Source organism: Salvelinus alpinus, chromosome 12, assembly GCF_045679555.1.
Source record: "Salvelinus alpinus chromosome 12, SLU_Salpinus.1, whole genome shotgun sequence".
In the NCBI taxonomy this organism is placed as follows: Eukaryota; Metazoa; Chordata; class Actinopteri; order Salmoniformes; family Salmonidae; genus Salvelinus; species Salvelinus alpinus.
In genome coordinates, this window is record NC_092097.1 from 43,053,288 (window position 1) to 43,077,206 (window position 23,919).

Genomic DNA, 23,919 nt, shown 5'->3' on the forward strand with positions numbered 1-23,919 from the left:
TAAAGCATTACAACATATTGCGCCACCGAACAAAGCCTTCTTCAAAGGTGCAAGGGGCGACATTTCAGGCTGAGGGATGAGTTTAAAAAATCTCCATCGGCTACATTCACCCCCCAAACTCGCGGTTGATCTGAGCGCAACTGCAGATCCGGGTCACAGAACAATTGCCAAGGACATCACGCTGCTTGCTTAGCGAGTACCACTTCCCCCAAATCCGGCTCATCATACCTGGCTCGAACTCGGGACATCTGCCTTGCAAACACACGTGACCGCTCTGCACTCCAGCACTTTGGATATGAAATGATACAATGACGTGCTATAAATTCTCAGACAACACAAAGATTCCTTGATGCCCTTCCAGACTCCCTCTGCCTACCCAAGGACGTCAGAGGACAAAAATCAGTTAACCTGTCTAGGACTGGGGTTCCGCCCCACATTCCACTGAAAAGGCAGCGCGGGAAATTCAAAAATATTTAAAAAAATATTTAACTTTCACACATTAACAAGTCCAATACAGCAAATGAAAGATAATGTCCGATTTTTAAAAATGTTTTACAGCGAAAACACCACATATATTTATGTTAGCTCACCACCAAATCCAAAAAAGCACAGACATTTCTTTCACAGCAAAGGTAGCTTTCACAAAACCCACAAATAGAGATAAAATTAATCACTAACCTTTGAACATCTTCATCAGATGAGTCATATAACATCATGTTACACAATACATTTATGTTTTGTTCGATAATGTGCATATATATATAAAAAAAAATCTCAGTTTACATTGGCGCGTTACGTGCAGTAATGTTTTGATTCCAAAACATCCGGTGATTTTGCGTAAATACTCATAATAAACATTGATAAAAGAAGAGGACTGGCCACCCCTCATAGCCTAGTTCCTCTCTAGGTTTCTTCCTAGGTTTTGGCCTTTCTAGGGAGTTTTCCCTCACCACCGTGCTTCTACACCTGCATTGCTTGCTGTTTGCGGTTTTAGGCTGGGTTTCTGTACAGCAATTTGAGATATCAGCTGATGTAAGAAGGGCTATATAAATACATTTGATTTGACTATGAGTTTAAAGCTTTAATTTGAGGTTATTTTCGTCCATATCAGGTGAACAGTTTAGAAATTAAAGCACTCTTTGTACATAGCCCCCCCACACACATTTTAGGGGACCAAAAGTATTGGGACAAATCCACATATTTAAAGTAGGTCAAAAGTTTAGTATTTGGTCCCATATTCCTAACACGCAATAATTACATCAAGCTCGTGACTCTACAAACATGTTGGATGCATTTGCTATTTGTTTTGGTTGTGTTTCAGATTATTTTGTGCCCAATAGAAATTTATGGTAAATAATGTCGTGTGTCATTTTGGAGTCACTTTTTGTTGTAAATAAGAATATAATATGTTTCTAAACACTTCTACATTAATGTGGATGCCACCATGATTATGGATAGTCCTGAATTCGTGAATAATGAGTGAGAGAGTTACAGATGCACAAATATTATACCCCCCCAAAGAAAATACTAAACTCCCGTGTTATTGTAATGGTGCGAGGTTAGCATGTTTTGGGGGTATGCTATTTGTGCGTCTGTAACTTTCTCACTCATCATTATTCACCATTCATTCAGGACTATCCGTAATCATGGTAGCATCCACATTAATGAGGTAGTGTTTAGAAACAGTACTCGCGGCCCAGGACTGATTTTGGGAAACCCTGTGCGTTAATGACTCAAATGTAAAACATGGAAACCATGTGTTTGATACCGTTTCATTAATTCCGTTCCAGTCATTACAATGAGCCTGTCCTACCTAATTAAGGTGCCACCAGCCGCCTGTGCTGGGGATCCCCCATCCCCACATCCAGTGCTGATGCTTGCATAGCTGTATGAGTGTGTTAGGTTTTAAAATAGTTATTTTTTACCTATTTGTCATCACATCGATTCCATAACCTCTGGGGCAAAGTGTCCTTTATTTACCTTGTTGGGTATCTTCCTGAATTACTTGACTATTCAAGGTAACGTCATTTCCTCGATAGGCAAGTAAGCGCAAGTCTAGTGGGCGACAGCTGCTCGCGTCGAAGCTGAGTTTACTATATATGGGCAAAGCTAGGCATACGGAGAGTGCCGTTCGCTTCCGTGTTTGTGCGATTAGCAGAGTCCAGAACTGCTGGTGGATAAGGGAGGTTTGGTGTTTCATTCATCGGAGGAATTAATACAAAATCTGCGAATATGACCTATGAATTGAGTAAGTCGTTTTATTAGTTTCATTTTTGAAATTATATACATTAAAGATGGACCTTTAATCGTTCCCTCAGTACAAATGGTGCTTCACCACAGAGAAACAGCTAGCTAGCTACTGTAACTACGTGTGTAAGCACTAACCTCGCCCATTCTGCAATTTCAATCACATTTCTTGTCTTGAGACATCACACCGGTGCTAAAGTTCTTCTGTAACTAGGTAAATAGCCACGTATTCATAATTGAGTTGAGTTTCCTCTCATTGGATGGAGCTTGAAAGGGAACCTACTCGATTTTGCCATATTTCCTACAAACAATTTAAATCTCGATTTCTGCACGAAATATGCAACGCATTGTTGACATGTCACTGAATGTGTGTGCGTGATTTTAGTAAGACTACACAGTCGTATGCATGTTTTACATTTATCTGCTAACGTGTAGTTAATGAATCAGCTAAAAACAGAGGTACATGACGGCCTATTTATTGTCTTTGTGACAGAAGGCTATTACAGGTCGTCTGTTATGCATTTCAGAGGCCTGGCATCATACATAATACAAGCAAGTGTCATTTAGTTTGTATTAATTGATTGAAGTATAGTTTTGATTTGTCAGTTTTTACAGATGCTGTAGGCTGATCTTGATGTGTATGTTATTTACCAACCAAATAGGTCAATGCCTAGACTAACCTGGATGATGATAATAATAATATACACTTCCTTGTCGTTCACACAGAGCATGTATTTGCCAGCCTCCCGCAGATGGAACGAGGAGTTGCCAAAGTCCTTGGTGGAGATCCCAAAGGCAACAACTTCCTCTACACCAATGGGAAGAGTGTCATCATCAGGAACATAGATGTAATTCCTTAAATCAAATGAACATATCACCTGACACATTGTTGGCAGCTGATAACCTGAAACTCACAGGCCTATATTTGGGTGTGTTCATGTACAGTACAACGTGTGAACTGGGCTGGTCAGATTTTAGTAAAGGATATAACCTCTTCCCCAGTCTATATTGTGTGTGTGAGAACCTGTACTAACGTTCAAGTTTTGCCTTCATCTCTGACAGAACCCTGCCATAGCTGACATCTACACCGAGCACCCTCATCAAGTTACTGTTGCCAAGTACGCTCCCAGTGGCTTCTACATTGCGTCTGGAGGTAGCTAGATAGTTATGTCCTACTTGTTGTGTGTATGTACTGACATGCATGTGTAACTGATAGATGCACGCGCATAGACACTACATGTTAATGTATTTTAATTTTAGTGTTTTTGTCTTTTGTTGTTGTTGTCAGACCCCAGTAAGACTAGCTGTTGGCTAATGGGATCCTAATAAATCATGTCTTATCATAAAACATGCCAAGAAACGTGAACGCTTTTTCAAATTCACTCAGATCTCATCTGTCAATGGATTTGTCTTAATTGTGAATAGTGACAAGCCCTGTACCTAGTCTTCTCATGCATGTGGTTTCTGTGGAGAACATCTCATTTGCACAAAGCCAAATGGGCAGAGAATTTTTATGGTAGTGATGCCAAATCTACAATGTTCACATATGTTTCCTACAGATGTGTCTGGTAAGATCCGTATCTGGGACACTACCCAGAAGGAGCACCTTCTGAAGTACGAGTACCAGCCTTTCGGGGGCAAAATCAAGGACATCGCCTGGACTGAGGACAGCAAAAGGATTGCTTGTGTGGGAGAGGGACGTGAGAAGTAAGTCTGTAGGGCCTAGTTCAGACCACATGCAGGACAGGGACATGGTGCCTGTAACGTTATTTTCCAAATAAGAGCTCAGGTCCTGCTAACAGTGCAGCATTTACACTTTGGTGAACAATGATTGTATGTCGTAGAGGATTGTATAAGCTTTAGGTCAGCTGTTAATGCATTACGGGGTGTGCAGGTTTTTGTTCCACATCAGCAATAACATGTCCATCAGTTATAGAATCATGATCAGCTGAATCAGGGTTGTGTTCAGTAGGCATAAGACAGAAACTCTTTTGAAACTAAAATGAACATCCTTAATGGGTATGTTCAGGTGATGCCTCCTTTTTTTCAATTGCTTCCTCCTGTTTTGTCTTCTGAACATGTCCCCAGCATGTTGGGGCAACACCTCTCAACTGTAGTGGCTAACCCGGTTGTAAACATTCCAGTATCTGACATGAATTGAATATTCAATTACTAGATATTGCTTGAACCCCTTTAAAATGTGATTTTGGGACATGTCAGAAGATGAATTCAAAAACACCCTTCACCCAAGACTTTCATAACTCCCCTAAAACTTGGATAAGGTTGCCTCTTTCATCTATGCACTTATGAATGATTTGCTTCTATCTAGTGAATCGCTGCACGTTTTGCATTGCATCATCTCTTGTCCCACTTTGTAAATGTGTGTGTTCTTCCTTCCAGGTTTGGGGCTGTGTTCCTGTGGGACACTGGCTCCTCAGTGGGCGAGATCTCGGGCCACTCCAAAATCATCAACAGCGTGGACATAAAGCAGACTCGCCCCTACCGCCTCATCACCGGCAGTGATGACAACTGTGGGGCCTTCTTTGAGGGACCCCCTTTCAAGTTCAAGTTCTCAAGCACAGTGAGTGGCCTTTTCTCAATGATTCTCAACTCATGTGTCTCTGGCCTCCTCCTTTTTTAGAAAAAGGTAATCGAGCAGAGGCGGAGAGGGAAAGTGGACAAATGTGCTTGAATGAAATTACTACTCCAATTGTGCATCAGGCAACTGACGTTTACAGGATGTAATCCCAAAATAAATGTATAAATTGACTTCAAATTTAGCTAGTTGGGAAAGACATTTTGTAGATAAAACGATAAGTAGCATATCGTTTTTAAATGTTTGCAAGCTTTTCTCCTACAAGAAAGCAATTTGCTGATTCAAAGGGGGGTGGCAGATTTCAGAACTCTTCGGTAAAAGGACTCTGGTAGGATATACTTGTTTCATCGCCAAAAGGAGGCTATTGAGGAGGGGAGGAGAGTCTTCCGTTTGCCTACTAACTAATTGACACTCCACTTGACCACTTATCGGTTTGTGAGTTACAGAGAGAGGGCAGAGTACAGACTTTTCCCCAAATTAGAAAAGGCCAATGTGTCTGACATTTCTGAAGAAATTTGGGAATTGGTTCTGGATTTTGTTTTGTATTTCCTTTTGGTACTATAGCCCTTTTCACTCGGTTAGCCCTGTCGTGAGCACGGGCGGAAGCCATGGTGGGAAAAGTACTCAATTGTCATACTTGAGTGAAAGATACCTTAATAGAAAGTTACTCAAGTAAAAGTAAATTACTACTTGAGTAAGTCAAAGTATTTGGTTTATAATATATGTATCTTTTTTCCCCCCTCCATCTCTAATTTAAAGAGGGTTCCAGAACAGCAAAGAACACTCTGTAGTGAACATATTGAAAATATTGTAGTCAAGGTGAACTACACTCTGGTCTTGGGCCTATGCATTTACAGTTTATTTGGACCCCTTGACCTTTTCCATGTTTTGTTATCTTCTAACCTTATTCTAAAATGGATTAAATGCATTTCTTCCTCATCAATCTACACACAATTACAAAACGAAAACAGTTTTTTGTTGTTGAATTTTTGCAAAAAATAAATAAAACTGACCCTTTGCTATGACACTTGAAATTGAGCTCAGATGCATCCTGTTTCCATTGATCATCCTTGATGTTTCTACAACTTGATTGGAGTCCACCTCTTGTAAATTCAATCGATTGGACTTGATTTGGAAAGTCTCTATATAACCTCCACAGTTGACAGTGTATGTCAGAGCAAAAACCAAGCCATGAGTTCCGAGACAGGATTGTGTCAAGGCACAGATCTGGGGAAAGGTACCAAAAATGTCTGCCGCATTGAAGGTCCCCAAGAACACAATTGCCTCCATCATTCTTAAATGTGAGCAGTTTGGAACCACCAAGACCCTTCCTAGAGCTGGCCGCCCGGCTAAACTGAGCAGTTCAGGGGAGAACGGCCTTGGTCAGGGAGGTGCCCAAGAACCGGATGGTCACTCTGACGGGGCTCCAGATTTCCTCTGTGGAGATGGGAGAACCGTCCAGAAGGACAACCATCTTTGCCGCACTCCACCAATCAGGCCTTTATGGTAGTGGCCAGACGGAAGCCACTCTTCAGTAAAAGGCACATTGCAGCCCGCTTGGAGATTGCCAAAAGGCACCTAAAGTTCTCTGAGACCATGAGAAACAACATTCTATGGTCTGATGAAACCAAGATTGATCTCTTTGGCCTGAATGTCAAACATCACGTCTGGAGGAAACCTTGCATCATCCCTACGGTGAAGCATGGTGGTGGGAGCATCATGCTGTGGGGATGTTTTTCAGTGACTGGGAGACTAGTCAGGATTGAGGGAGAGATGAACAGAGCAAAGTACAGGGAGATCCTTGATGAACCTGCTCCAGAATGCTCAGGACCTCATACTGGGGCGAGGTTCACCTTCCAACAGAACAATGACCCACACAGCCAAGACAATGCAGGAGTGGCTTCAGGCCAAGTCTCTGAATGTCCTTGAGTGGCCAAACCAGAGCCCAGACTTGAACTTAATCAAACAGCTCTTGAGAGACCTGAAAATAGCTGTGCAGCAACGCTCCCCATCCAACCTGACAGAGCTTGAGAGGATCTGCAGATAAGAATGGGAGGAACTCCCCAAATACAGGTGTGCCAAGCTTGTAGCGTCATACCCAAGAAGACTCGCTGCCAAAGGTGCTTCAACAAAGTACTGAGTAAAAGGTCTGAATTTTGCTTACATTTTATAAAAATCAGTTTTTGCTTTGTCATTATGCGGTATTGTGTGTAGATTGCAAAATTTATTTTAGAATAAGTCTAATGTAACAAAATGCGGAAAAAGTCCAGGGGTTTGAATACTTTCCAAATGCACTGTACATTCCTGACTACTTTTGAGTGGTTCTCAGTTTCTCAGGATCAGTGTTTTATGTACTTTCACGTCAACTTCATTCCTACATTTTGAAAGTGTGAATAGGGGAAGTACAGACTGACCTCAACTTATTCAATAAGTATCCTTTTTGGGGGAAAAAAAGGTGGTGCATTATGCTTAACAAACACTACCTGCCTTGGAGCAGTCAGCTTTTTTGCAGTTTTGGAATGATGTGTCTGGACTAGACGTCGACCGATTATGATTTTTCAATGCCGATACTGATTATTGGAGGACAAAAAAGCCGATACCGATTAATCGGCCGATTTTATAATAAAAAAAAATATATATATATATATCATACACACACACATTTTTGTAATAATGACAATTGCAACAATACTGAATGAACAATGAACACTTATTTTAACTTAATATAATACAAATACACACACGCACACAGCTCTGAAGTGACAATGATACTGAAGAGTCTGCTTAGGAGACAAATACTCTCAACTGTTTGAATAAAAATAGAGTAAGTTACCTGTGATGAATGTTGAAAACAAACTTTAATTTCTATATGCAGGAAATCCTATTTTAATAATGGGCATGGTGAGAATAGACAACCAAAGTGCGAGTCATAATTCCCATGACACCTAGCAAAATCTGAAAAGCGCTTCCTTAATTTATTCCATAGGATATTTTTAGATTCACTTAAAATAAGGTCTGTGTTTCGTGTAGGCTTACATCACCGTGCCAATTTTATAACTGTGTAGATATCCATAGGACAAGGTAACTCTGATCAATATTGGCTAAATATAAGCGAAGATAAAAAAAATTGTAGAGTGGATTTATGAAAATATGTTGACAAACGTTACCTTATCCTAGTGAGATTTACACGGGTATCAAAACGTAGAGGCGGTTTAAGCCTGCACGAAAAACACAGACCTTATTTGAAGTAGATCAAGACATTCTCTATGGAAGACATGAACGGTAAAATAACGAAGGAACCCCTTTCAAATTCAGCCGCAAGTTATTGCAGGAATTATAACGCGTCGACTAATCTGGAAACTATCACCTCAAACAAAACGTTTATTCCGTTCCGTATTTTATCTAACGGGTGGCATCCATGAGTCTAAATATTCCTGTTACATTGCACAACCTTCAATGTTGTCATAATTACGTAAAGTTCTGGCAAATTAGTTCGCAAAGAGCCCAAACTGTTGCATATACCCTGACTCTGCGTGCAATGAATGCAAGAGAAATGATACAATTTCACCTGGTTAATATTGCCTGCTAACCTGGATTTCTTTTAGCTAAATATGCAGGTTTAAAAATATATATACTTGTGTATTGATTTTAAGAAAGGCATTGATGTTTATGGTTAAGTACACATTGGAGCAATGACAGTCATTGATTGTTTTTTTAATAAGATAAGTTTAATGCTAGCTAGCAACTTACCTTAGCTTACTGCATTCGCTAACAGGCAGGCTCCCCGTGGAGTGCAATGTAATCAATGCAAGATTGGATCCCCCGAGCTGACAAGGTTAAAAATCTGTCGTTCTGCCCCTAAACGAGGCAGAACGTTCCTAGGCCGTCATTGAAAATAAGAATGTGTTCTTAACTGACTTGCCTAGTTAAATAAATGTGTAAAAAAAAAAAAAATCGGCAAATCGGCGCCCAAAAATACCGATTTCCGATTGTTATGAAAACTTGAAATCGGCCATTCAGATTAATCGGTCGACCTCTAGTCCGGACTAGGGTTCGCTACAGGCTGCCACCAGTCCCTGTTTGTGGTCTTGGGCCAAGTCCATACACATTTAGTGCTTACAAATCTACATTTGAGTCCCATTAGGCTAATTTAGCAAAAATATTGGGGGGGGGGAACAACAATCAATACATTACAGAATTAAAACCTACAATTCAACGTGATCCAGCCTAAAAAAAAAAAGCATTTACACTCCTCTGTAACAGATATACTTATTAAGCACATGACCTCACTCGTAGAGATTAAATCACTTCTGCTGTAGTGCTGAACATTACCATTTGGTCTATTAGTTAGGATGCAAATGGGATACCCCTTTCAATCAGTAATTTTAAAACTATATGCCGTCAAACGAGGCAAGATAGTGTTATCTATTTGTCAGAATGTTGCAGTCTCCATTCAAGCACATCCTGATTCCGCTAATCTCATACTCCTTGATAGTCATTTTAAGAAGCTAGGGGGCAGTATTTTTATGTTTGCAATAATAACATTCCCAAAGTAAGCTGCCTTTCTCAGGCCCAGATGCTAGAATATGCATATAATTGGCAGATTAGGATAGAAAACACTTTAAAGTTTCCAAAACTGTCAAAATATTGTCTGTGTATAACAGAACTGATTTTGCAGGTGAAAACCGGAGGAAATCTAACCAGGAAGTGCCTCTTATTTTGAAAAATCCCTGTTCCATTGCCTGCCTTTCCTCCCATTTAAAGGGATATCAACCAGATTCCTCTTCCTATGGCTTCCACTGTGTGTGAACAGTCTTTAGACATAGTTTCAAGCTTTTATTCTGAAAAATTAGCAAGATTTATCACATCGTGTCAGTGGACTGCCAGATGTCCTTCTATTAGTTCATGCGCGCGACAGTGGTAGCTAGACATTTTCTTTCTCTCTTGTATTGAATAGTTTACCTTCCGGTTGAAATATTATCGATTTATTTATGTTAAAAACAACCTGAGGATTGATTATAAAACATGTTTGACATGTTTCTACGAACTTTACGGATACTATTTGGAATTTGCCTGCCTGTCATGACCTGTACGAGCCTGTGGATTACTCATCAAAACACGCCAACCAAATGGAGGTTTTTGGATATAAAAATAATCTTTATCGAACAAAACAAACATTTTGTGTAACTGGGAGTCTCGTGAGTGCAAACATCCGAAGATCATCAAATGTAAGCGATTCATTTTATTGCTTTTCTGACTTTCGTGACCAAGCTACTTTGCTGCTAGCTGTTTGTAATGTTTTGTCTACTGATCGATGTCCTCACACAAACGCTTGGTTTGCTGTCGCTGTAAAGCTTATTTTCAAAATCTGACACGACAGGTGGATTAACAACAAGCTAAACTGTGTTTTGGTATATTGCACTTGTGATTTCATGATATTAAATATTTTTTGTATTTTAATTTTAATTTAGCGCTCTGCAATTCAGCGGATGTTGCCGAAAATGATCCCGCTAAAGGGATCTGTGCGCCAAGAGTTAAGAGCATTGCGTTTAGATCAAGTATTTTGGCACTGACTTGCTTTTGATATTCACGCTGCTGTGTTTGTTGGTGCCCGTCTGAGCTCCATGTAGGCTTTTTCCCATGAAGTTTCATCAGAGACTACGGAATAATTGAGACTTATGAGATCTACTATATGGGTGTCACTGCTGGTTGAAAAGGGAACCTTATGTAACGAAACAACTGAAATTCCTCTGAAGAATTTCTGCAAAGGGTCTCCAGAAGTAGGTTGTCCCTTCTGTTTGTGTATATTCTCTGTTTTAAAAGAGAATGGGTTTGTAGGAAGTTGGATCAATGAGTTAGTCAGGTAACTGTCAAATTACTTGCAATATTTTCAAGAGACTTAAACTTGACAGTATAATTGATAGACAACAACCAATATACAAATGTAGCTTAAATTAACCAGAAAATCATTAGTTAATAGTCCTTCTTTTTGGAAAAGCTCAAGTCTCTAACAATCTCCTACCCCATCCTAGGACCACAGCCGGTTTGTCAACTGCGTGCGTTTCTCTCCAGACGGGAACCGCTTCTGTACGGCTGGCGCTGATGGTCAGGTGAGTCCGCTAGCTACCAGAGCTGCTCCATGGTCAGGGACCCAGCATCACTAAGGTGGTCTCAGAACCCACCACAGTTGGCCGGACATTGACAGCCTGTCTTAATTCTTCTAGCATTGTATTTTATACTGAACAAAAATATACACGCAACATGTAAAGTGTTAGTCCCATGTTTCATGAGTCGAAATAAAAGATTTCAGACATTTTCCATATGCTCAAAAAGCTTATTCTATCAAATTTGGTGGGCATTTCTTCTTTTGCCAAGAAAATCCATCTACCTGACAGGTGTGGCATATCAATAAGCTGATTAAACAGCATGATCATTACACAGGTGCACCTTGGGCTGGGGACAAATGTCCACTCAAAGGTTTTGTCACACAATGCCACAGATGTCTCAAGTTGAGGGAGTGTGCAATTGGCATGCTGACTGCAGGAATGTCCACCAGAGCTGTTGCTAGAATTTTATGTTAATTTCTCTACCATAAGCCGTCTCCAACGTCATTTTAGAGAATATGGCAGTACACCCGACCGGCCTCAACCACAGACCACGTGTAACCACGCCAGCCCAGGACCTCCACATCTGGCTTCTTCACCTGCGGGATCGTCTGAGAACAGCCACCCGGACAGCTGGTGAAACTGAGGAGTACTTTTGTCTGTAATTAAGCCCTTTTGTGGGGAAAACAAATTCTGATTGGGTGGGCCTAAGCCCACCCATGGCTGCCCCCCTGCCCAGTCATGAAATCTGTAGATTAGGGCCTAATGAATTTATTTCAATTGATTTCCTTATATAAACTGTAACTCAATTGTTGAATGTTGCGTTTTATTTTTGTTCAGTATATTTTAGTGAATGTGTGTGGTGGAGTGGGATTAGAAGTACAGTAGAAAACAGCTGTGACTCAGCACATTGTCAGATACTTTCCAGTGAACCGACAATTGCTGACTGGAAGGCAGTAGTAGACGAGTGTTTCTACGTGGCTCTTGAAATTCAATTTTACCCTACAGTACTGGTTCTTACTAGAAGTGTCACATTGCCCTGTTTTCCTAGATCTTCCTATACGACGGAAAGACTGGCGAGAAGCTTGGGGCTCTGGGCGGAGCGAAGGCCCACGATGGAGGAGTCTATGCCGTAAGTATCTCGACGGCTTTTACGGAGTTTCTCTTATCGTTCAACTTTGCCTGGTGGTTTGAGACATGTAGGCATTGGGTTTTTACTTTAGCCTGCTGAGAATGGAAAAGTATTTTTCCTCTTCAGCATAACTTGTCAGGCTTCACTGCTGAGGGTTGAACACCCAGTCAAGATTAAAGCTGCCATGCAATTGCTAGAGGGACTTGAACGTAAACAAACTAAATGGATGCTTTCCTTTTCAAATTAGAAGTGCAATGTGTTCCTGTGAAAAATAAGTCAGACTTTCTTGTACCCCCTGCATTTTAAAACATCACTCCTCTATTTCACTTTGCATGCCCCCAACAATATTTGATTTCTAGGAATTTTAATTGGTGATTGAGTATAACAACATAATTAGACTGTGTATCTAATGTATTCCATCACTGGCATATCTGAACTGGGATTCTAACCCATGACATGCAATGCAGTGTTGGAATGTCTAGCTCCTGTGTGACTACTTCAGGTCTCAGGAAGACCGTAGTGACTAACTTAGCCATCTGCTTAATAAAATGCTTGGGACTGTACATTTTGCATTACCAAAGAGAAACTATAGCGGCACCGGTTTCTTCTGAAAGCATTGTGATAACCGACAGTGATGTGATGCCTATTTGTCACCCTGGGTCCACTCCTTCCCTCTGTTCTCCTTCAGGTGAGCTGGAGCCCTGACAGCTCCCAGCTCATCTCTGCCTCGGGTGACAAGACTGTGAAGCTGTGGGATGTGGGCACCAGCATGGCCCTCACCACCTTCAACATTGGCACCGACGTCATGGACCAGCAGCTGGGCTGCCTTTGGCAGAAGGACCATCTGCTCAGCATATCCCTGTCGGGCTACATCAACTACCTGGATAAGAGCAACCCCGACCGGCCGCTCCGCACCATCAAGGTAAGCCTAAACCTTCTTTCACACTACAGGGTTTTCAGAATGCAATATGGTGTAGTGTGAACACATCTTAGAGTTGGGGATTGAGGGTCAGGGCTTGAGGGTGTTTAATATTTAATTATTTTTTACAATTTGGACACAACTGGCAGGCTTAATCTCCTGATATTGATGCTCTGCACAGAAACGGTCCCTAGCTGACTTAGCTTATGATGATGTCTACAAACATTCTTTGTCCTGATCACATAATCTGCCTTTAAAATAGTCTTCAAGTCACTTGTTATTCAAAACAAGCACTTAGTTCAGTAACTGGAAAGGAGATGGCATACAAGTGGTTTTGTCAGCATTCCTCAAAATTAAATAGTTAATTTTGACAGTTTGCTAGAGACCCATGAAATTGCACATTGATTGGAAATGCTAAATTCGTGCCAAAACTGAAAGTATCACAACTGCGACACTTGAGTGAAATAGAATGTTCTTAACTGAATATTTGATGACTGTGCTAAACAAATCTCTCACATTGTGCCTTACAGGGTCACAGCAAATCCATTCAGTCCTTGACAGTTCACAAAAACAAGGGGCGGGCTTACATCTACTCTGGCAGCCATGACGGGCACATCAATATCCTTTCACTGGGAAAATGAAGGCATGCTGTGTCAACACTGAGGCATATTAATGATGAACTGTGTTTTCTGCACAGTCCATTTCCCCTGAATGAATGGGGCTTATCTAGATGGTTGGCATTTGGAACACAAGGAGCCTAATAAATTCCCTCAAGTGCTAATAGTCAAAGCCTTGTGTATTCATAATCCAGTAGCAACATTGGCACCTAATGAAGACTCACATAAAATGTAATAGCCACGTCTGCTTATATTCCACTACATAAATGTACTGCACATAACTGCTGCGAATGTCCTTGTATCCATTTGTTAGTTTAACAAGAGGCCCACACCACCAATGTTCTGGTCCCTTGCGTTAGTTAAGCTCATGTTAAGATCTGCTCTGCTGCCCTCTCCTGGTGACAGTCAGACGATCCTTAACTGTGGCTTCCACATTACTGGGATGCGGAGACCGGGGAGAACGACTGCTTCTCAGGGAAGGGCCACAGCAACCTTGTCACCAAGATGGCGGTGGACGAGGCCGACCAGCTGGTGACCTGCAGCATGGATGACACGGTCCGCTTCACCAGCGTGACAAAGAAAGAATACAGGTGGGTCCAGAAGTGTTCTATATGTAACCGATGTGAAATGGCTAGCTAGTTAGCGGTGGTGCTCGCTATTAGCGTTTCAATCGGTGACGTCACTCGCTTTGAGACCTTGAAGTAGTATTTCCCCTTGCTCTGCAAGGGCCGCGGCTTTTGTGGAGCGATGGGTAACGATGCTTCGTGGGTGACTTGTGTGCAGAGGGTCCCTGGTTCGTGCCCGGGTCGGGGCGAGGGGACGTTCTAAAGTTAAACTGTTACATATACTTAGTGTAGAAGATGAGATTAAAAGACAGATTTCACTGAAATATTTATCAGTTCTCTCTTATCTCTAGTGAGGGTAGCTTTGTAATAATACTGCTTCCTTATGATGAGATTCACTTTTTGTCATTGGACAAGATAGCTGTTGTGATGTCGTACTTTCGGTATGTTCATTCGTAAACCAATAGTGACATGTATATTTGACACCTCCTGTTCACTGGACATGCTACCTTGTCCTGGACCTGCTGTTTCAACCCTCTCGCTCTCACCTGCTGTCTTGACCTCTGAATGCTCGCCTATGAAAAGCCAACTAACATTTACTCTGGAGGTGCTGACGTGTTGCACCCTCTATAACCACTGATTATTTGACCTTGCTGGTCATCTATGACCGTTTGAACGTCTTGAAGAACGATCTGGCCTTAATGGTCATGTACTCTTATGGCACAGACAGAAGAGTGTGGTTTCTTCCTAGGTTCCTGCGTTTCTAGGTATAAATGCTGCAGCTGCATTACTTGCTCTTTGGGATTTAAGACTGGGTTGCTGTATAGCACTTTGTCTTCTGCTGATGTAAAAAGGGCTTTATAAATACATTTGATTGAACACTATTAATGATATTGGAAAGGGCAGAGGTGAGACCAAGTCATTGTTTTACAAGTCACAAGTAAGTCTTAAGTCTTAGCACTCAAGTCCCAAGTCAAGACAGGCAAGTCTCAAGTCCTAAACTGAGTTTTGAGTCCTAAACAAGTCATAATGTGCTCTTCACCAAATGTAATGCCATTTCATATTTTTAACAAAGGTAATAGTTAGTATTACATTTACGCAAATCATGAATGCTTTTAAAAATAACTATTTATTACTTTCCAAATAAACAAACATATTTCCATGGAACTACATGGGTAGCCATGAGAATGGGTAGCCATTTTTTGATACATCGTCGTCTTTATATCCGAAAATAAAAATGTTTGGGTATCATCTTTCCAAGGGCTCCATCTGAATTCACACGCCGACGTTCCTCTGCACTGCCAGGCACAACTTTTTCTCAGCTGGCACAATTTGATTGGCTGCTGTCCGATTCAAACTGTAATCCGTTAAATGAGGAGTTGATGCGCTGCACACTTTTTTTAATAGCACCATTTTTTTTATATTTGGGCTTGGAGAGTGTCAAGTCATAAGGCAGAAATCCAAGTCACGAGTCATTAGTGTTAGTCGAGTTGCAAGTCATCATATTTGTGACTCGAGTCCACACCTCTGGGAAAGGGTATGTTCAGTTAATAGTTCATCTATTGACATGTTGATTTCTCCCCCCCCCCCCCCCCCAAAACTTAAAGGGCCATGTTATTTGAAAACGATTCCATAGCTCGGTTTCCATCCAATTAGCGATATATCAATATTCTAAAGTGTGCATAAAGAAAATGTGAATGTTTCCACCAAACGGAGTTGTTGCAGAGAAAAATCAGTGCGTGATGACGTAGTGCACACAATGTACTTTTTCACTTCAGATTTTTTTATTCGGTACATGAAAACTTAAGTGTGTTTCCGTCACATTTTCAACTCTACTGGTAGTTTTGTCACAACTATTGCATTAAATAGCAAATGTGCCCATTCTGATCTTGCCTTGTGCGCTCTAGACAACAGTTTGCAGGTAGACTGTGCTGATAGACTAGTCTACATGAGATTATGGGTAAATTCAATAATATTTTTATTTTTCCAACGGCAGTCGAGCATTGATCATAATGTCAACAAAATAAGACCCTAGATATTTTTTGGACAGCGGCATCAAGCTCATTACCGTGCACGTTCACCACCCTGTGAAGTTCATCATAACTTATTTCAGCTCTAGCCTAAAACTGCATGGTTTCCCGAGTCGTAGTGGGAGGACCACACACCATATCGTATGACTCCAAGTTTACTTCGATATGATGGTTATTATATCAATGTTTGCACATAAAGGCGTCCACCGTCTTTTCACGCGTAATTGACAACACAAAATTCTGACCATGTCGAACTAACAAATTCTGTTGCCATTTATATAATTGCACTAACTTCATGTTTCTTTTTTTTATAGGGTATGACTTTACTCGCATACTTGTGGCTGGAAACGTGGTTACTAACAGTTTGTTTTTGCAGTGCTTCCAACCTGGTAAAGATGGACGTCCAGCCTAAACATGTTTCCGTAGCAACAGGGGGACTCACATTAGCCGTGTGCATTGGACAGGTAAAAAAATATTTTCCTAATGTGTGCCAACTCATGTCATTCAGGCATCATAGCATGGTAGACATTGTTGTCAATACAAATAAGTATTTTGTGTTATTCATATATGGGTGACACCATTAAATTGTCTGTTCTGGATAGTGTTAATATTGACTGTGTGGTCGTCAGGTGGTGTTGCTGAAGAACCAGAAGAAGGTGTTCATGCTGGACAGTCTGGACTACGAGCCTGAAGCAGGAGCCATCCACCCAGGGGGCAGTACTGCGGCAGTGGGCGGGGCAGTAAGTATAAGCTATAATAGTTCCAGTTCAAATTAAGTTGCTATATGTAGTGTGGGATCAAAAATAATGGAATGTCAAGGTCTATTTGATGCTGGTTAGGCTTATTCGGTTTTATAGCAGAGGATATGCTTAATATGAGCAGCTGAGAAATAAATATAAGAACACGTATTAAACTCTAAGTATTAGCCACTGTTTGAAGAGCATGGTCTCCCAGTGCGACAGGTGATATTCCGCCCAAACTCTCTGTACCATGGTCTCTCCAACCCTGTTCCTGCAGCTCCTCAGTGCTTAATTTGGGAAACCAAGTGAAATCTTTTCGGCACATCGATAGATTTAGTTGCGAAAACATGTTACTAACTGTTGACAGCACCTTTACTCCCTCGAGAGAAGCAATTTTTACTGCGGCCATGACTCATGACTGCCGTGCGGCGGTAATATGGTCACCGCTACAGCTCTAATAGTGATCACAGTATTCAGAACATAACCAAATAGCATAATTTACGTTACTGTAAGACAAACACCACTGCATTCAATCATGCAGAATAATTCAAGTTAACGGTGAACCATCATTCTGCATAGTAACCATTTTGATCTCAATCAGTTTTATGGGATATGTATTTAGATCTTGGAGTTATACAGTTTCAAATTTAAGAGCAGATTGTCGTTAACAAACTGTAGCATAGCCAACTACCTGTGTATTTTGCCAAGTGGCGAGCTCTGTTGCGTTTTGGCCACATTAGAGCGAAATGTGGTGTTTTTGTCTTACAATGACGTTATACTATGCTATTTGGTTCTGTTATGAATACTGTGATTGTGTGATCTTGCAGACATTAATAAAGTTAGATCAAAGGAGCACCATGACAGTTTTCCTGAATAGCCTGATTATACACATGTACTTAATGTGATACGCAGAAGCTCCAGATCTTTTGGTGCAGCTGACTAAAGATCCCAAGAAGTTGGATCCACAGCCACTCTGCACTATTAACAAGTGCTATGAAACTCTGAGGGAATGACACTGTTGTTCAACTGATTGCTGATTTTTATTTAGGTGTTGTTCGGATCTAACTACTCAATATTCCTCCCCTTGTCCATAGTATTTCTTTGACACCTCTCTCCCTCCTCCCGGCAGGATGGGAAGGTCCGCTTGTATTCTGTCCAAGGCAACACTCTGAAGGATGAGGGGAAGAGCATGGAGGCCAAAGGGCCAGTCACAGACATGGCCTACTCAAAAGACGGAGCCTACCTGGCCGTCACTGACGAGAAGAAGGTCGTCACAGTTTTCACCGTGGCGGATGATTACTCGGTATGCAGTCTCTCACGCATCCATCTCAAGCAAAATTTGCTAAAATGACCTATTAACATGTCCCATATTCATTGTCCTGAATGCTCAAATTATGTACAATAAATATATCCTAAAGCCCAATGAACAGCAGATGCCATTTGGGTTTGTGAATATCAGTCGGTGGTAGTGTAATGCATACAATCAATTTGAGTGTGAGTGGAGACTTTTAATGGATTCTATATCCATTTCTGTTTATCCCCCTCCTACAGGTCAAAAATGATTTTTATGGACACCACGCTAAAGTAGTTACCTTGGCCTGGTCCCCCGACAATGAGCACTTTGCCAGCGGTGGAATGGACATGATGGTCTACGTTTGGACAGTGAATGATGCAGACAAGAGGCTGAAGATCCCAGGTGAGGGGAAAAATTGCTTTCAGAGAGCAAAGGTGGCATGCGCACACACCCACAGAGAGAAGTGTCTGGAGTTATTTAAATCCTCTCTTTGTCATCGTATTCAGATATTTGAAGTCATGGAAACTGAAGATGTTGCTGGGATAAAGTGTCACCATTCTCGACTGTGGGATGGGGTTTTAAACTGCTGATCTTTCTGTAGCAACCATTTTGAGCTGGTAGCTAAATCTACCATTTTGTGCGGGTAGTTCGATTTGTCAGGACAACAAATGTTAATATTACAAAAAGGATGGGGGAGGTGTTGGGATAATAGAAATAAAATCACATTTTCAGTGTCTGTGATAACTGGCGAAGTATCTTGTACCATTGCTGCAGAATTTCCCCAATGTTCCCAAATGTCATTATTTTCACCACCGCTAGATGGCAGTATCCTCCTTATACACCGTCATTCTAGAGCAGCCTTAAAGTATGGACCTGTTAATGGTGGGTTGTGATGTGTCAGAGTAAATTCATAATTATTTATTTCATTACTGGAATTGATTTGGCCAAGTGCATCTGCGGTCTCTGCTCAGTTTGGCAGCTGTGTGAGAGGGTGATGCCCGTGTGCTTCGTGGTTTACCACATTCTTTCCCCCTGTAGTTTTCTTGATCACTCCGTGACACACACTGCAGCGCTGTCAGCCACTGACTTGTTAGTCCCACTCGCCATCACTCACCGTTGTCATCAAATGGACTCATGCTAGCCACAAGTTCTGACTGAGCTCAATTGTTATGAAACGGATATACTGTACAGCGATGAGTTTCTCTCTTTCATACAAACTTATAACGAGGAGCGCCCACAATGTGTTTTGAGCGGTGAAGTGCTTAGTAATGGCTCTCAAAACGAACAAATTATTAAAACGACACGTCCTGACCAAACATCCACAGCATGATGGTAAACCCATGGAGTTCTTTGAGAACAGGGCAGAATGCTTCAGAAAACAGTACTTCGACAGTGGAAAATTGAAGTCCGCTAGCAAGGCATTGTTGTAATTTTATAATAGGTGATGATGAGCAGAAATAAGGGAGTACGAACTCATCGTAGATGTGAGTTTCTCTTTCAAACAATTCCCTGGCTTGTACACAGGTAGTAGCTAACATTCACCGAATCAAGCTAGCTACTGATAGTGCAACCCTAGTAACAGTACAGAGGAAAAATTATCAGGCCTACTGTACATCTTACTGTCAAAATTATTTAAAACAAGTCTAGGTTGGAACTGTTGCTGTTAAAATACAATAATTTAAATTCTTAACTGGATTAAACTGAGAGGCAAGATGCTTTTTGAGGCAAACACCCAGTTGTAGGTTGTTCATCTACAGCAGGAAGCGGTCTGTCTGACTGAGAAAGCAGTAGATGTTCTGGTCCAGTTTGGCACCACATACCTATGTGAGTCGGGGTTCACAACTCTGACATACTTAAAAAACAAGTACAGGAAGAGTATGACCTCAGTGTTGCACTTCCAAAACAGAGCCCAGAATATACATGCTTTTTGAAAACTTCAACCAGCCACACCTCTCATTAGGACTCTGTGTGGTTTACATCTGTGTGATGTGATCAATCAGTTTATTCAAGTTCAGAATAAAAATATGTATTGTATTTTAACAGCAACAGTTCCAACCTAGACTTTCTTTCAACAATAATTTCTACAGTAAGATGTACAGTAGGCCTGGTCATTTTTCATCTGTACTGTTAGTGCAACCCTATCAAACTGAGTGTCCTGTGTGTTCTGTTGTACATCTGTACTGTTAGTGCAACCCTATCAAACTGAGTGTCCTGTGTGTTCTGTTGTACATCTGTACTGTTAGTGCAACCCTATCAAACTGAGCCTGTGTTCTGTTGTACATCTGTGATGTGTTCGATCTGTTTTATTCCAGTTCAGAATGAAAAGGATTTATTTTAACAGCAACATTTCCAACTTAGACAGATGTGTAAGAGTGTCTTTTAATCCCTGTTCTAGGGATACATTCAAATGCTCACACTTTCCAGTGGAAAACCATATGCTCAAGTTTTTAGCAGCAACACATACTGTATATTCACGCCCAATTTTTAAAATGTTAGCCATATGACATCGCTTGATAACTAGTGTCACTGTAAAATGACTGTTCTCTTATCCCTTTCCACAGACGCCCACAGGTTGCATCATGTCAGTGGCCTGGCCTGGATAGATGAGCACACGCTAGTGACCACCTCCCATGATGCCAGCATCAAGCAGTGGACTCTAAAATTCTGATCTGTACAAGAACGGATCATTAGGGACAAGGACTACTGTAGACCGCTCTCTCCCTCTTACTCTTATAATATTGTATGTATCTAATTGATGGTCTCTTGTCAGCAACCCCTGAAATTGTCAATTGTCGGTCATTGCAGTCCCAACGCAGTCTTTTTATTTGATTCTTTTAAATGGTTCACTAATGCACGAACAAAGAAAAAGAACCCAAATAGCTGCATTTATATCAAGCTTTTCTGGTCAAGGAAACCAATTGTAAGCTCAACATTCCAGAGACAACAGCTTTATGTCAGTTCAACCTGACATGCCTGTGCGTGTTTGGAGGGTTGTTTCATCTGAACTCTGTTAACTCGGGAATGAAAACATTTATGGGGGAAAAAATTATCCTTATTGACAATGGAGGTATATTTCAGTTACATTCCTGAATGGGATTGAGTTGCGAATGAATGGCCCTCCGATTGTGCTTGCCTGTTAGTTCATGTTTTCAGCCGAGGTTGATGTTACCATTTGTATGGGAGTGGGTATTTAGCTTTTTTTTTTTTTTTTTTTGTCTTTCTTTGACTCCATAACGTCAATGTCTTTCAGAATGATTTCTAGTTGGAACAAATGTGATTGGGAGAGCAATAGTAGGAACTTAAAACAAGAGAGAAATGAATCATGTGTACAATCAAAATGCGGTGTATTCAATGAATCTCCTGTACTGTTGCCATTTTTCTTTTTGGCTCACGATGTTCCCGTCTTATACTTTTTACCTTTTCCCCCCCCCCTTTTTTTTTTTTTTGATGCTTCCACTTTTTCCTAAGGGTGGATATGATTTAATAATATTAATGACAATAAAACAAATGTTACTCATTTCTAGCAACTCATGTCCATTTCGTGCTACTCATGTTTAAAGCAATACTGCGAGTTTCTGTCAATTAATTGTGGATACCATTTCTATGTATCTGCGTGCAGTATGAAGGAAGTTAGAGTTAGTTTCGCTAGCCAATGCCAACTAGCTTTTGTGGAATGACTGGGAATCAACAGGTACCAGACCTGGGTTCAGATACTATTTCAAATATCTCAATTACTTTCACATACAATGCCTATAGAAAGTACAACCCCTTGAACTTTTCACATTATGCTGCCTTAAAATTTAAATCTAAAAAGGGATTTAAATAGATCAAATGGATTTAATTGTAATTTTATGTCAATGATCTACACACAATACTCATGTCAAAGTGTAACAAAAAAATCCTTAATGTTAAAAAAAAGAACCCCCATTTATCTTGATTTAGATAAGTATTCAACCCTCTGAGTCAATACATGTTAGAATCTTTGGCAGTGATTACAGCTGTGACTCTTTCTGGGTAAGTCTCTCTCTAAGAGCTTTGAACACCTGGATTGTACAATATTTGTGCATTATACTTAAAATTATTCAAACTCTGTCAAGTTGGTTATTGATCATTGCTAGACAACCATTTTCTTGCCATAGAATTTCATGGCTTTTAAAAAAATATATTTTTGTTATAAAGCTCAAACTGTAACTAGGCCACTCAGCAACATTCAATGATGTATTGGTAAGCAACTCCATTGAAGATTTGGCCTTGTGTTTTAGGTTATTGCTGCTGAAAGGTGAATTTGTCTCCCAGTGTCTGTTGGAAAACAAACTAACCATGTTTTCCTCTAGGATTTGGCCTGTGCTTAGTTCACTTTATCCTAAATAACTCCCTAGTCCTTGCTGATGACAAGTATACCCATTACATGATGCAGCCGACACTATGCTTCAAAATAAGAAGTTGTACTCGTTTCGGGCAAATCCAACACCACACAAGGCTTTGTTCATTTCTTTGCCACATTTTTAAAATAGTTTTACTTGTGTGTGTTATTGCAGCTGACTGAATATTTTGGAATATTTTAAAAAAATAAAATAATTGCCCCCAATTTTGTGGTATCCAATTGGTAGTTAGTCTGGTCCTATCACTGCAACTCCCGTATGGACTCGAGGCGAAGGTCGAGAGTCGTGAATCCCTGGGGCGGCAGGTAGGCTAGTGGTTAGAGCGTTGGGCCAGTAACCGAAAGGTTGTTAGATCGAATCCCCGAGCTGACAAGGTAAAAATCTGTCCCTGAACAAGGCAGTTAATCCACTGTTCCTAGGCCGTCATTGTAAATAAGAATTTGTTCCTAAGTGACTTGCATAGTTAAAGTTTTTAAATTTAAAAATCCTCCAAAACAGGGCCTAAGGCACTGCAACGCAGTGCTAGCTGTGCCACCAGAGACTCTGGGTTCGAGCCCAGGCTCTGTCGCAGCCGGCCGCGACCGGGAGGTCCATGGGGCGGCGCACTGTTGGCCTAGCGCTGTCCGGGTTAGGGAGGGTTTGGCCGGCAGGTATATCCTTGTCTCATCGTGCACTAGCGACTCCTGTGGCGGGCCGGGCGCATACACATCGCCAGGTGTATCCTCCAACACTGACTTCCAGGTTAGTGCTGCTTGTTTCGGAGGATTTTTCCTGCCCGTGTCTGAGTAAAGGAAACGGGGAGAACAGGCTGTGGCTGGTGTCCCTAATTATCTTCTTGGCCTTCCTGCGACACCTGGTGCTGTATATGTCCTGGAGGGCAGGCAGTGTGAATCCGATGGTGTCCTCTGCTGAGGATGGATCAACATTGTAGTTACTCCACAATACTAACCTAAATGACAGAGTGAAAGGAAGGAAGCCTGTATAGAATTGGGGGAAAAAATCCAAAACTTGCATCCTGTAGCAATAAGGCACGATAGTAAAACTGCAAGAAAGTAACTTTGTCCTGAATACAAAGCATTTGGTTTGGGGCAAATCCAACATCACTGCATCATTTTATGGTTATGCTTGTCATTGGCAAGGACTAGAGAGTTATTTAGGATAAACTGAACTAAGCACAGGCAAAATCAGAGAAAAAATATAATTAACCTTTCAGCAGCAATAACATAAAACACAAGGCTGAATTTCTTCAGCATCCTGAGATTGGAGAACTGTTGACATGCCACCTTCACCACAAT

The 23,919-nt window shown here is 41.1% G+C and overlaps 1 protein-coding gene across 1 annotated transcript; it reads left to right on the top strand.

Moving 5' to 3' along the window:
* Positions 1–2,095: 2,095 nt before the first annotated feature.
* On the top strand, positions 2,096–21,761 carry LOC139536201 (WD repeat-containing protein 1-like). The gene is made up of 15 exons (XM_071336524.1): positions 2,096–2,248; positions 2,974–3,095; positions 3,310–3,400; positions 3,807–3,954; positions 4,648–4,828; positions 10,876–10,953; positions 11,999–12,079; positions 12,768–13,001; positions 13,529–13,621; positions 14,054–14,205; positions 16,585–16,672; positions 16,838–16,948; positions 18,078–18,251; positions 18,500–18,644; positions 20,804–21,761. The coding sequence occupies exons 1-15, from the start codon at positions 2,233–2,235 to the stop codon at positions 20,908–20,910; spliced, it is 1,821 nt and encodes a 606-aa protein (XP_071192625.1). The 5' UTR covers positions 2,096–2,232; the 3' UTR covers positions 20,911–21,761.
* Positions 21,762–23,919: the final 2,158 nt, after the last annotated feature.